At 34.0% G+C, this 15850-nt stretch overlaps 1 protein-coding gene across 1 annotated transcript in view; it reads right to left on the minus strand.

The window, feature by feature from the left end:
* LOC109055153 (matrix metalloproteinase-24) overlaps window positions 1-12128 on the minus strand; it is a 165362-nt gene extending 153234 nt beyond the window's left edge. The window contains exon 1 of the mRNA XM_042758929.1: window positions 11770-12128. Within this exon, the coding sequence (XP_042614863.1) occupies window positions 11770-11895 (126 nt within the window). The 5' untranslated portion in view covers window positions 11896-12128. The remainder of the gene's footprint in view (window positions 1-11769) is intronic.
* Window positions 12129-15850: the final 3722 nt, after the last annotated feature.

The raw sequence follows: 15850 nt of genomic DNA on the forward strand, positions 1-15850 counted from the left end.
ACATAAAAGGAGAAACTTTGTATAATATTACCTTGCTACTCCAGTTTCAATATACCAAAACTCTATTGGGGATACAAATTGTCAAGCTCCAAAATGCTACAAAAGCACCATAAAAGTGGTCCCATTTCTTTCTTTTATGTTCCATAGAAGAAAGAAAGTTATAAAGCTTGGGTGAATAAACATAACAGAGTATTCTTTTTTTTTATCTTCAGAACAAACCTACTGTAGTAAATAAGTGGCAGGAACTAACCACACTGATTAAAACCAAGTAATCCGTTTTCACAATGAACAGGTATACTACACAGTAATCATTCACAACCACATTATTCATGTTTCTGACCTTAGAATTTTTTTAACAGGGAATTTGACAATAATAGTCCCAGACTATATACTGAATATGTACAGAATAGCACCACTAGCTACTGTTTCTATTTCAGTATATCGTTTATATACTTTTGCACATCCTTATGCATGCAATAGTGGAAGTGCACAAACAGAGTACACTTTGGGCAGCATCCTGCATCCCACAATGCAAACGCCTCCGGCTTCGACAGCACAATTCTCTTTCCTTTACTCTTTTGATTGCATTGTTAATCAAGAGTTTTAAATGCCTATTTTCCGAATATTTTCTAAACCAATAACTGGATGTCACTGGCTAAATTAAAACTGCAATGTTATGAGGTCATGTAGTAAACTATTGTTTGAAATTGCATTCTTTTTCAAAATAGCTAGTTTTTTAAAAAAGAGTATGATATACAACCGTTACACAGCACAGTATACATGATGTACAGTACGCAATACTCAGTAACGCTAGTACCCTCCATCCCCAAACAATAGCCAAGTCTTTCTTTGAACAGCTGCCCCTGAAACTTGAAAATCCGTTCATCCCTGCTGCCACGGTGGCATGGAGTGATGATATTCTACCTTCATGAGCAGCATGAGGTAACAGACTGCATGTGCTCGCCAAACAAATGTAGCCAAAACAGATCAGATGAAGTTCTAGTAGCAACACACCTGACTTTGTTTAGGGATTTTGGTAGAAAATAATGCCTAAAATACATGTACTGCTTTCAGAAATGTTTTTTGCAGCAAATCAACATATTAGAATAATTTCTGAAGGATCTTGTGACACTGAAGACTGGAGTAATGATGATGAAAATTCAGCTTTGATCACAGGATAAATTACATTTTAAAATAGATTCAAATATAAAAACAGTTCAAATTACATTGTAAATTACATGTTTTTTTAATTACATTGTAAATTACATGTTTTTTTATTGTAATATCACTGAAAAAAAAAAAACAGTAATATTAAAAGCTTCTGGTTCTGATTTTGTTCTGTTTCTTATGGCACACACAATGAAATACTTTCCCACTGATAAAACAGTACAAGGATAAGAAGTCTGCATCTGACTCAAATTACATTGGATAGTTCTGCTGAAACAGCACTATGTTTGCCCTGCGAGGGGACTGTCCAGAGCTCAAATAACGTCTGATTTCTTTATCATGATATCTGCTGTAATGTAATCTGTGTAAAATTTTGTGTTTTACCTCAAATAAACAATCTGGCTCTCTGTTGTGTGCTTACAAGTAGAATCAACCATCAGTCCATCCTAGAATTTAAAAGGGATTAACCATTTTCCACCTTTTCTCGGATCCTTAGAAAACTGGCTGTTTTTTGATATTGTGGCCTAACACTAAAAGAAAAAAAAATTAGTTAACTCCATTCTGACTTCTTTGTTATTGGACGACTAGTAGACTAATTGGCTAACCAGAAAACAATTGATGCTGAAATGTGCCACATAAACTGAAATGATGGAGGTAGTACATTGTTAAAAACTGTAAAGCGGCATTATATAGAGAATATTACAAAGCAGGTACAGTATCTAGCATGCACCTTATACTGCAGTATTACTCTGACGTTTTTACTGGCTGTAAATTGTGATCACAGGCCCATGTTATTGGCCTCTTTGAAACACAAGATATTCTGGTCATGCGGAGTCTCCTTTCTCATAAGTGTGTGCTAATGAGTAGGGAGTCACAAAAGCAGTTGGGCCTTCCATGAGAGATGACAGTGTGTGTGCTTAGTTTGAGGATTTGTGGGCATTGATCGGGTGGGCATTGCCTCATGACTTTTGATATCTTGTGTTTCAGAGAGAAAAAAAAACCGTACATTTTCGCATCATTAGAGGAATCAATAAAGGTTCAGTTTCCTCGCAGTGGTGCCCCGACTGCCTCACCAATAGAAGAGGGTGTGAGAAGTTAGTGCAAACGGCAACATTGAGCCATAGTGCTCATGAGAGAGGCATAAGTTTGAGTCTGGCTTGCATGTCATTTCCCCTTTGTTATCCCTATAATTTCCTGTTCTTTCTGCCTTGATCAATAAATAAAAGCAGAGAAAAGGCCAAAAGAGATAACAATAGCGTTAGAATTATGGCTCCACGATAAATCAAAATGAAAATGTAATCATGATATGGTGATATTTACTGTCATTATCAAATCCCAAAGGAAGCGTTTAATTAAATGAATATATGCACTGTGTGAATCACTGGCACTGCTTGTGATTCAGTGTTCACAACAAATGCATACAAACTCACATCTGCATCTGCTATAAATTTAGGTCATTTATAGCAAGCATTTGGGAATGCAACATTTCAATGCAAAAGTTTTCATGCCAAAATAAAACATTAAAAGAAATTAAGATAGAGTTCTACTAATAAAAAGAAAATAATTAAAATTATTTTTATTATATTTTTTAAAATACAGTGAATTATTACAAATATATATTTTTTTATTAAATACTCAAATTTTTACATTGGAATTTATTTCTATAATATTTCTTTTTCTGTTTTGTATTTTTATTTAATAATAGTAATCATAATAAAATATAACATTTATTAAATAATGAAATTGTCTTTTATTAATATTTTGCAGTCATGTTGACATATAATCACATTTTTGTTATATAAAAAATATAAACAATTTAAAAAAATAAAATAAAAAGTTTTTTAAACTGCAATTTTTATCAGAAAAAAAAACAAATTACTAAGATTCTTCTCTAAAAATGGCAGTCCTATTAGCGGTTAACAAAACATGCTCTTAATGTCAACATAATAACAGTGCTAGAGGCATGGCCTAGCAGTTAGCTAACACACACTCAACCAGGGGTGGGTGACATGAGTTCAAGTCTGACTCACATCATTTCCCAATCCTGATTTTACAACTCTTTTCCCATCATTTCCCTGTCTTTTCGTGACTGTTCTATGTACACAAGTGGCACAAGGGCCAAAAAATAACAATAATGACAGTACTGGAGAGAGAAAACACACAGAGAGGGAGAAGACGAAGAACAAAAAGACAAAGGCAGTGGCCAGTGAGACAAACAGAGCAAGACAGAGGAGAGAGACGAAGGATACGGATGGGGAGGGGAGAGGTGGAGTGATGGAGAGAGGAAGATGAGAGCGTACAGTAGATGGAGACATGGGGGAGGGGAACTAGACAAAGACAGAGAGGAGAGCTGCCATTTGTGTTCATATCAAACACCCCCGAACAAAAAAATACAGATCAAACGATTTAAAACCACAATGATTAGAGTTGCAATAAGAGTTATCACAGTAATGCAGCCATAACAGTCTAAAATCTATCATTAGCTGTACAGCAAATGCGAGCAACCAAGTTAGACACATTCCAGAAACAACACCCTAGTAAAATAGAAGTACACTTTAGCATACTTTTAAAAAGAGTACTTATTATGGAAATAATATAGTTGAGTTTGAATTGTATGTAGTGTTTTTTTAAAAGTAGTTGTTTTTTTGGAAATAATATGCTTCACGTGTGTTATAGTTTTAGTTTATATTAAATGCAAGTACACTGTAAAAATTACATTTGGAAGTTATAAATTAAACAAAAATTATTCTAGTATGTTTTACAAGAAAATACAATTTCAAAATACTACTACTTGCTGTTTATTTGTATTTAATTGTAACATTTACTAGCAATTTCTGAATCAAAATTGTTTTCTGAACCATTTTTTTTTCAGTGTAGTTGAGCTTATTTTGTGCTTTTTTGAACCAACTACGTAGGAATTAAAGGGGTTATATGATGTTGCTTAAAAGAACATTATTTTTGTGGATTTGGTGTAATGAAATGTGTTTACGTGATTTAAAGTTAAAAAAACACATTATTTTCCACATACTGTACATTATTGTTTCTCCTCTAGGCCCCGCCTTTCTGAACGCGTCGATTTTCACAAGCCTCATCTCTCTGAAAAGCAAGGTGTGCTCTGATTGGCCAGCTATCCAGTGCGTTGTGATTGGCCGAATGCCTCAAGCGTGTGATGGTAATGTAACGCCCCTTACAATACTGTGATGCCGTCTACCAGCACGACAAGACAAAACTAATAAAACCCATTACATAAGAGGCATTTGTTGCATCAAGTGGGGACATAATTACTGATTATAATGACTTATACTGTCTTTGTACACGTTGCGTTGTGTATCGCACTGCGTGAACATAAACAATGTCTGCATTTGTGATCAGAGAAACAATAATCAACAAGTGCTACTCTACACTGCTCAAAACTCACGTTTGAATCATCAGTAGCAAATCCTTTAAATATGAAAATGTATTTACAGGCTGTGAGTCAGAAGCACCAGACTGTCCTTGCAAAGTTGGAATTGCCCCACTTTGTAGAAACAGCCTTTGTGCACAGCCGGCATTGTAGGCTACTCTCCCAGGATCAGGAAACAGTCCTTAGTAAAATGCGCTGCACATATCTGAATATTTGGGTTGAACTGTTCTGGAATAGTGTTGTAAAAACAACTTAACCACTAATTTCTAGTTGTGTCCTCTTTGGAAGACACCAAACACAGTAGTTTTTCACTTTCACAACGAAAACACACAGCGTCTTCACTACACGGCGGCAGCGGCAGCAACAATACTACAGCAAGAATCAAAGTTACGCCTTCTTTCTTTGCTTAAACATTTGGGCGGTGTTATGCAAATCTTCCCACATTGTGATGTAGTCAAGTGGGGGCGTGTTTAAACGAGGCGTTTCAGGAGGGCGTGGACGAGTCTTAACTTTTCTAAAGAACATCTCTTTGGGTTTGAGACTTTAGTCTTTGCAACTTTAGGGATCTTATCTATTCACAAACAGCTTGTAACACTCCAAAGAGAGAGGAAAACTTGAAATCGCATCATATGACCTATATGTACCTATATGTAATTTCATCATTTTTAATGAACTGACAAGCATTTATGGTAAACTAAAATAAAGTTACAGTTATCTTTTTTATGTTGGGGCAAAAAACAACAACAACAAAACAATTGCAAGATTTAAACTCAGAATTCTGAAGGCGGGGGGGGTGGGGGGGGGTGAGAGATATAAAGAAGCAATTAAAGTCGCTTTTTTATTTTTTTTATTCCATGGTGAAAACAGGCTTCCATACATATTGAATAACACACTACAGTTAAAATTATAATCAAGTACCTCATATGTGCTGTAGTTTGTCAACACAAAATAAGTGTACTTTGTTAAAGCATGACAAAATTATTAAAATTCAATAAGTTCAAATGTACTTTAAAACTTAATTTGACATTACTACAGTATGCTTTTTAAAAGTGTACTTAACTAGCCTTTTTTCTTTTCTTTAATATAATACTTATCTGCAAGTGCAGTTTTTTGTGCACATTTCAATACAATTAAGCACACATCTTTTTTCAAAAGGGCAGCCATTACATTTTACATGAATAATGACTGTAAACAGTACAAAATAAACTAGATTTTTACATTATTCATTTACATTAATCACGATGCTTGTCACTAGTTATCAGGAAGTTGACATGTCAACATGCTACAAAATGCAGCACAACCTTAAAAACTGGTATAAATAGCATGACAAAGGCAATGCACCATTCAGCTTCAATTCAAGCGGTGATACTAGTGCAGAATTTGTGTGAACTAATTAGGTTTTTCTCTGGCATAGTGTTTTTTTTTTTCCTCTTCCTTTTAATTTCCCCCAGCATGTGGTCTCCTGAAGAGACATATTCAGGACGAATTAAGACTTTTGTGAGGAAACTGTGCCATCCTTATTTAGTTCCCTGCATCCATTGCAGAGTCAGAGCGAGGACTGCATGCTTTCTCTCAGCACATTCTAGCATAACAGACACAAAGAAAAACACAACATTCTGCAGCTTCTTATTGCGCTACAACAGTAAACAAAATATTTAATAAAGCAAACCATGTCTTAATCCTACAATAAACAGAAAAAATACCATAATACTGTCAAGAAAGAACAAAGCAAACATAAAAACACCAACAATAGCTTCCTTTCACAGCTTTCACAGCATGAGATTCGCTAGGGACCGGAGCAGTGTTCGGCAGTGAAGTGTGTTTCAGCGAATACTTCACACACTTCAGAGGTTCTGACACACTTTAACATCCTTTAGAGGGTATGGCAAAATACATATCTCACAGTCAGAGACAGACAAAAATTAGGGCAAGTAAATATTACACTTCCATTTCCACACACACATTCCATTCCCATTTCTTTCTTTTTTTACCTTTTCAAAACGTACTGTAGTGTTACTATAGAACAAAGATGATAACAGACGGTAATACTATGGTACTCTAATATATTGCCTGCTATGATATTGTATGATTACCATGCTTATTTACATAGTTCTCCAAGGAAATAAACCATTATACATGTCCAAAAAAAGGTACAACTGTAATTGTGCTGTAAATATTGGTAATAATATTCTGTGAAATGTGTTTTTTTTTTTTTGGTATTAATGCCTTTTTGTGAGTGGTAGTGGATCTTGTCATAGTTTTTAGTATTAAAGTGCCCCCAAACAAAATTAAGGCAATATTCAGTGAATACAGTCTATTAATATAAATCAAGTCCACATAATCTTAAGCTTGCTAACTCAAATCTCTCTCTCTGTCTGTCTGTCTATCTGTCTATCAAATGTATATCCAATATTAACAGGTAAAACCTTATTGTAAAGTGTTACCTAATATATGTATAAATTTTTTTTTCTAATTGTTATATTGTTGTTGTTTTTCCTAATTATATATAGTATATAATATATATATATATATATATATATATATAATATATTATATATATATACTATATATATATATATATATAAACATTAATAATTACTTTTAGGACATCTGACACATAGATCTTCATTAAATCTCCTGAGCTCTGCAAGACCAGACTCCAAGCCATAACATTTTCCTCTCAAACATCTTTATAAATTATTAATTGAAACAAAATGAAAATAAAGCTACCCGGCATGTTTCACAAATGGTCTAGACCAGCGCTGCACAATCTTCAAATCTCCATTCGGAAAATGAAGCTTTTCTAAAATCTGAATGAATTTCCTCACGATGCTCCCAGAGTCCCTATTGTACAGTAAATGTGTGCAGTTCCTTACAGAAAGCAACCGCTGATCATTTCTATTCAAATCCAACAAACTGGTGGGGCTTAACTGCTCCTGTGGCTAAAATTAAACTGTCAGATGGAGACAGCAATCTAAACTCGCCGGGCTGCAGCTTCTCAGACTCTGTGACATGAAGGTGTAGAGGTTTCATTTTTCACACGGCTAGACACAGAATAAAGAAATCAATTGACAGTCCAGGAACGAAACTAAATCAGATTGGAAATCCTGCACAACTGTATATAGAGCCAAACCACCAAATGACCAAAAAGCTCTTCTATGCCATATATTAAGCTGTATTAAGTATTGAAAAAAGCTAAGAAACAAAGCAAATGGTAAAATGGGTGTGTCCTTGAACCTCAAAAATGCTTAGGTTTAGTTTTTTTTATGCCTTTTTGATTAGATTAGACACTGGGATTCCTCTAATGTGCAGACAAAGTGATTCCATATCACAGGCTGAGAGCATCTACAAACTAGATTTTGACATTTTTTCTTTTGAAAAATCAAGTGGTGTTTATCTAAAAATGATGCTTATATGCAAATGCTATATTTTTCTTGCAACAAAACAAGTCTGATTGCAGAGGAAAAAGTAATAGCAAAGTTTAACATTTAACATATGAGGAATATTGTCAATATGATGCATGATGCATGCATTGCCTTCTCTTTGCCCTGTGAGCTCTGTCCAATGCAGATTACAGCTGTCATCCATTAAAACAGGTCTTGAATAGAGACAGACACTAAGGACATCACTGTCAGTGCAAGTCATTCACACCTTGTCAAACTACATTTATATAAGAGAACTGACATAATAAAGCAGCATCCAAATAACAGTGTTTTAAGACTAGATAGAAGCCGTCTCAAAGAGGAAAGGTCTTTGTTTAAAGTTAACATGAAAAAGGATTTGCAAGCCATTTTACTTCCATATTGTGACACAGGATATTTAACAATAAAATTAAAATGTATTAATTGGGAAATGCTGACTTGTTGATCTTTGAAGAAACAATGCTATTTCAGCATCACAGAGTTACTATTGAATTTGTAACTTTTATTTATAAAAAAAAAAAATACATTTTAAAGTTTTAGAATTTCGGATGCTGATTTTGCGATTGTCATTTTTATGCCCACCTCTCGCCTTTAGAAAGACCCTAGTGGTTTATATAGATTTATATGTAGTTTGGTCAGAGGATTTTAGAGTCGTTTTAGTTATTTTAGTACATATAGTTAAAAATAAGCCAAATCCCTTTCCTTAACAAAAAACCTTATTATTCCAGTGATTTTATATACCGACTATTTTTGTCATTTATATTTATTTAATATTATTTAATATCGTTTTTATTACATTATTTGATTTAATTTTTTGTTTTTGTTTTGGTAAAAATGTTGTGTTTTGTTATGTTAATATTTATTATTGGTAATATTTTTTTATGATTATAGTGAAGATTTTTTTATGAATAAAATAAAGCTGAAATAAATATTTAAATGAAAAGTAGAGAATTGTACTTTGAACTGAAATAAATAGGTACTGAAATAAAAAGCAATTAAAAGCTAAATAGAATGTTTTAAAACAATAATGTTAAATGACAAGCACATCGCAAAATTACTATAACTTAAAATAAAATTAAATGACATAAAAATAATGCTATATGTGAAAAATATTATATATAAATCTGAATATATCAGTCTTTTTTAAAGCTGCTTTACAGCAAGACTTGAATTTGTTTCATGTTTGCAATACTATTTTCGCCGTGTTTTATCTCGTGTAAAGCTGCTTTGGAAACAATGCATAAAGCAGCACAATAGTAAATTAATGGGCTGTAAAAAAATATATTAAATAATACTGCAATAACACATGCATGAAAATACTAAACTGCAATACCTAAATATTATAAAGTATATTAATTTTTTAAAAAAGGACACTAAGTTCTCAAAAGCATAAGCCGGTCTAAGGCAACAATCCAACACTAGTATCGACAGCATGTCCTACTCACTGCACGACTCGCTTCGAACAACAACAATGATGTGAAATTAGCAGTACAAGAAAACTTACTATATATACCACCTGTGTTATCAATCCTCAGCAACTTCCATTTCCTCATTCAGCACACTGGCTCACGCACAACTCCACCCCGGGACTCTTTGTGTGTCATGCTCGCAGCATAGGAACCAGATGCTTTTTTGTGTTCAACGCTTCGTGGGTCCTCCAATAGGGCGCTTCAGGTATAGACGCAGTACTCGAACTAGTACTTACAAATTGCAGTTGAATTGTGACGGTAGCTTTAGTGTTGATAATTGTTTCACGACAACTCACTCAAACTGCCCAATCCACATACAAATCAATGCTGCTGTGATGACTGGAGCTACTATTTAGTCGTTGTGATGTCAGAATGTGAATAGGAAGATATACTCTATATTGTAATATGGTAATGTGCACCATATAGTTAAATGTCTGATATCAGAGTCCTTAAAGAGTAATATCTGAAAACAGAATGATCAGTTAACTGGATCATATTATCTCCATTGAACCCTCTTTTCCCACCATATTCCAAATCTAACAGGAACCTTCACCTAAATATCACTTTATTTTTCTATGCACATCAGGCACTATCACAAATCTTATGATTGCACTTTAAAATTAGGTCATGAAAGCCGAATGAATGCTTGGTAGCCCTGTTAGTGGTGTGCAAAGAAAATTGTTGATCACAACGTGTTTTTAGGTAATTTATCAATTTTAGAATGATATTTGTGCTCAAACTGTGGGTAAGTATACCCATAACAATTAGGTGCATATAGCTATTATGTGCAGTCATACTAAAACTCCTGCTGTAAGTCTCTCACATGAATGAAACAAAGAAACAGAGGGTTAAAAAAGGCTCCTGGCATGGAAACAGAACGTGGACTGGAAGAAAAATATCTTATAAATCTGTTATGTTTTCATTTTTTGCATTAAAGGGTTAAATTATAATTCATTTGTCTCTTTGATACATCACCATTATTCTGTCATGCATGATGACTTTCAAGTCTTAAATCGGTTACAATACAACATTGACAAGCTGCATATCACATTTGTGAACCTTGCATAACCTATTTATCTAATTTATCCACTTTACTTATAATAGCCTTAGCAAAATCAACCTCTCATCAAGCAATGCTTCATCTTTAAAAATTGTGACAGACATAACACTAAGATCTCTATTTTTTTTTTCCCCCAACCCCCCTAAGTAATCTATTGACACAACAAAGCTGAAATCCAACAGCCTCTGGCTCGCTACTCAAAAGCATCGCTGCCTTTCCCATCAATTATGGAGGACCTATATTTGGAACACACATAAAATCAGTAGATGCACATCAAAACAAAAGCCTCTATATGTAACAGAATCATTCAAAGCAGCTCTTGTGTCCTTAAAGAAAATGATTGTGCTAGTTACATCTACATCTAACTGAAGGTTTTGTCCTATCTTTGCTCAATAAGATCCATGGGTCTCTTGAACCGGATCAGTTCAGTTCTCACATTGCACTGAGTCATAAAGGCTTGAAACGTGTTGTCCCTCAACTAAGACAAAAAGATATGTAGGGTATAATAAGGAATGCATGTGCAGTGAGTGGTGCAATGAAATGATCCAATTACTGTAATTTACTGGCAACCTGATAATGGTTTCAGTGTGCTGTATTTCCAGGAAGAGCTAACATAAAACACTTAATGTCTGTCTGGGGCCGAATAGAAGGCAAAACGGAGCGGAGAGAAATATAGGAATTCATTCACATGTAGATTGTTTGGATGCATTGCTGCACTACCTGTATCACAAACGCATTTAAAAGATCATTACTAATAAATATCAAAATTAGTGCCTATAATGACAAAAAAAAAAATATATATATATAATAAATAATAAAACAAAATTAGTGCTACTGTTTTGGAATATTTAAATTTTATTAATAGGTGTGTTAGGTTTGGGTGCATTGTTATTGTTTATGTGTAGTGGCATGCTTATTTATTAATTGGTACGAATTTTAAAATATCAAGTATATTTATTTAATGGTGGTTATTAGCTATTATTCAACATGATTATAAAATAAATGTATATACAAAAATGTCATTGCTTGCTAATATGACTTATGCATCCCTAAATCATTATTTATTTAGTGTGTTTGATCCACTTCAGCTTATAAACCAATTTGAATATAATTCATTGTAATGGTCATCTGCTAGCCAAACGCTGTGCGCTATAACGCGTCCATATGGTGATGCTCAAAGGAACAGGTCGCTTGCACGCGCAGCCAGCGGAGGTGAGGATGGTGGACATGTCATCTCTCTCCACGTACCTCAACAATGAAGGTCCTCTCTTCTCCACAAACAGACACGACCCAGAAGAGAATGTGGAAATAGCATGTTTTCCAACAGAACCCCGGGAGTCCCGTCTTTCTCCCCCTGGCTCCCACCCCCGCCATGACTGTCCCCAAATTCCCCCCACTGTCCGCCGTTGATTTCCAGGCTTGTTTCTTGTGTTGTGTCTTTATTATTTCAGAAATCAACGAGCGCCCTATATTCCTGATAGTGCTGTGAGCGTTCCTTCTCAGTCGAGCGTTAAATTCGCAAAGCCATTTTGTGTTGCGTCTTCTCAAACTGCTGCGTTGAAATGATGCTGCGCCGCTGAAGCGCTCGAGCGAATGCAGCACCGTCAGCGCGCACAGACCCACGCGGAAGTCCGACTCTTTGAGCGAATCGGTTCTTTTGAACTGTTCATTTCAAAGGATCGTTTGTTGAACAAATCGGCAAATACTTTGATCTATCATCCCCCCAAAAAAGGATTGGAAACGATAAAAAAAATCCGGTTATGATTCCACTTACTATTGCTTTAGCACTTTTGAGGAATGTTTAAACAGAAACGGATTATTTTTGCATTTACGCCCTCAATCAAATAGATATGATAAATGAATGCAAAATAATGACACCTTTAATATAGTCTAAATGGGGAGGTGTCGTATTTCTTTCATTCATTTTATGAAATACCAATTAATCGTTATAATTAATCATTGTAATTAATCGTCATGAGCTAAACGTTCATTAGGCTAACTTCTGATTTAAGTCTCACGACAGTTAGGCTCTTTATGTCATAGTCACACAATAACAGAATAGTAGGAAAAATAGTATGTGAACACAAAAACTGATTATTGTTTTAGTATTTTTAGGGGTGTTATGTTGTTGTTATAAAAGAGAATTTTTTTGTTTTTTTTATTTGGTGTAATGTGTTTATGCGGTTTAAGGTTAAAAAAAACACATTATTTTCCACATACTGTACATTATTGTTTCTCCTCTATGCCCCGCCTTCTGAAATGGGTTGATTTTTACAGAGAATAAAAGGTACGCCTTTTTTCTTTGCGTGAAAATCTAAGCGGCATTGTGCAAATATTCCCACAGTGATGTATATATGTGGGGGCGTGTTAGAACAAGCCGTTTCTGGGGGGCGTGGACGAGTCTTTAGTTTTATAAAGAATATCTCTTTGGATTTGAGACTTTAGTCTTTGCAACTTCACAGATCTTCTTTATTCACCAAGAGCTTGTAACACTCCAAAGTGAAAGGAAAATTTGAAATCGCATCATATGACCCCTTTAAGTAACCACTCTAAATGATTCTTGAGACATATGATTCAGTTCAGTTCATCAAGTTATTCACTCGGGATTCAAGCTACATTGTGTGGTGATGTATGTTTTGATTCACTAAAAAGAGCCGGAGAGTCACTTGTTTGGGAATCGAATCACATTGCACTTCGTGTTTTTGATTTAATATTAAGGTGGATCTTGTGGTGCTTTGTGCTAATCTTGACTGTTTTTTTTGTGTGTGTGTGTGTGTGTGTGTGTGTCACTCAAGTAAAGTACTGTTTCTTTAAGCTTGTTTCTTAAAAATACAGAAAAAAAGTCAAATTTACTCAGCTTTTGTACTCCGATATTTCACGTAAATGTCATTTTATTTCAGTTAAAGGCGTCATATGATGCAATTGCAAGTTTTCCTCTCTTTTTAGAGTGTTACAAGCTGTTTGTGAAAAGATAAGATCCCTAAAGTTGCAAAGACTAAAGTTTCAAAGTGATATTCTTTATAAAAGTTAAGACTTGTCCATGTCCTCCTAAAACTGCTCATTTAAGTACGCCCCCACTTGACTACGTCACTGTGAGGGAAGATTTGCATAACACCGCCCAAATGTTCACGCAAAGAAAGAAGGTGTAACTTTTATTCTTGCTGTGGTATTGTTGCTGCCGCCGCCGCCATGGAGATGGAGATGCTGTGAATCGTTGTGAAAACAAAACTACTTTGTTTGGCCTTCCAAAAGAGGACACAACTAGAAATCACAATGCACTGGATAGCTGGCCAATCAGCGTACACCAAAAAAAAAATCAAAAAAATCAATCTGTAAAGAAAGGGAATAGGGGATAGAGGATCAATGTTAATTTAAGTTTGTGTATGTTGATGATAATGTTTTTTTTTTTTTAACTTAAACCACATAATTTCATTTCATTAAATAAAATAAAAATAATGTTGTTTTTTTTTAGCGTCGTTTGTTGCCTTTAAGTTAATCCACTATAACTTATATACTTTAAGTAAAATTCAATTTGTGTTCAAAAAGAGTTTACACAAAAGTATTTATCTTAATTTTAGACAATTTTAGATCTTTAGTGGTTGAATAAAATAACCAATAACTGTTTAAAACTGAATCCGTGAATCATTTTGAATGATTTTTTAAAGTAATATATTCAAATGACCACATAATAGTACAGTACCAAAGGTATAAATACTATTATTTACATGTAAATACATGCACAAGCACCTGGCATTCATGATAATATTAAAAAAAACAAAAAAAACAAAAAAAACAAAGGTATTTAAGAAGATTTCATTGCGTTGTAGATCTACTTTAGCTACCTCAAATATCATAACCTTTGTGTTCTTATTTAATATTGCAAAGGTCAGATTGAGTCATATGTTGCAAATCAAATGAAATGCTATTAAACTCACTATCGTCATAGTTATTTTTATGTACACATTCATCTCTTGACATGAAAATTATTATTTGTACTTTGCTTGACGGCAGTTGTTGAGTTCCAAATCATCAAAGTGTTATTCAAGGTGTTTAATATGAAAGGTGATTCAGAAACCTTGATTACCTGATGCAGTGATTAAGTTAAGCTTTAAGATTATGTTCATCCAGACGACCATCTCAAAGCCTGCTGTGTGTTCAGGGATCACAGCAGCTTTTGTGTCCCTTGAGGGTAGGGTCACAGTCGGCCCACAAGTCTCTGTATCTGGGTCACAGCGTGCAGAACCTCCTCCAGCGCTGGAGATGCTCCTCTCTGTGCTGTGACAACCATGGGATGGAAGCCAGAGCATCCAAGATGAGCAGCAGGGGAGGCTTGATTTCTAACAGTCTCTCCATCTGGAGCTGTGTGAAAGCAGACACACACTTTAATGTGAGGTGTGTGTAGTTCTTCTGTCTTTAAAGCACAAAGCCTTAAAATATTATATTTTCTTTACTACAATTCGTTCAGTTACTCGACAGATGCAGTTCTGCTCGACTGCATTCGTGGCTCAACATGCTATGCTATCTTTCTCATTTGTTTGTACAAATGCTTTCAGATCAGACAGTGCATATCTTTATACTCTTCTTCCAGTATAAACTTACAAAAATATATGCGCAGTATGTTTTAAAATTCTGGATATCAGTGTTATTTTAATATGATTGATATAGTAATATTTTTGTTAATATTTATTAATTTATTTTTTTTATTTTGTAAGTTTTCAGTTTATTTAGTTGTATTCATTTTAGTGCTTCAGCTTTAACTGGAAATATTGCCTAGGCAAAATTTATATAGGCTACTAATATTTTTGTTAATACTGTGAATAAGATTTCTTAAAAGATATATTTTCTATTTTAATTGTAATTTTTTATACTGTATGTCTTTATAATTTTTTTTTATCAAGTTTTAGTTTTTTTAGTTTTAGTTATTTTAGCACTTAACTATGAAAAAATATATTATGATGTTATGTTATGTTTTGTTATATGTTATATTTAAGTCACCTTTATTTATATAATACAATACAGATTGTTTCAGAGCAGAGTGATTGTGGTAAACAAGAATGTAGTGATTTAGTGATGATATTAAATGATGCACTGACTATTGTATTGTATTATGTTTCGCTTTTAAGATACAGTGTTTGTTCATAATGTATCAAGACAGTAAAGCCAAAAATATCAGTATTTCAACATAAAATGAAATCTGTTATTCAAAAATAAGAATATTAATGTCAATATTTGTTGATGTTGTGATGAATCTATTGCACACTTGCTTTATTCAAATTCAACTCAGTGTTATTTTGGCATTACTTGTACACTATCATAGTATTTGTTTACT

Source organism: Cyprinus carpio, chromosome A6, assembly GCF_018340385.1.
Source record: "Cyprinus carpio isolate SPL01 chromosome A6, ASM1834038v1, whole genome shotgun sequence".
Lineage (NCBI taxonomy): Eukaryota > Metazoa > Chordata > Actinopteri > Cypriniformes > Cyprinidae > Cyprinus > Cyprinus carpio.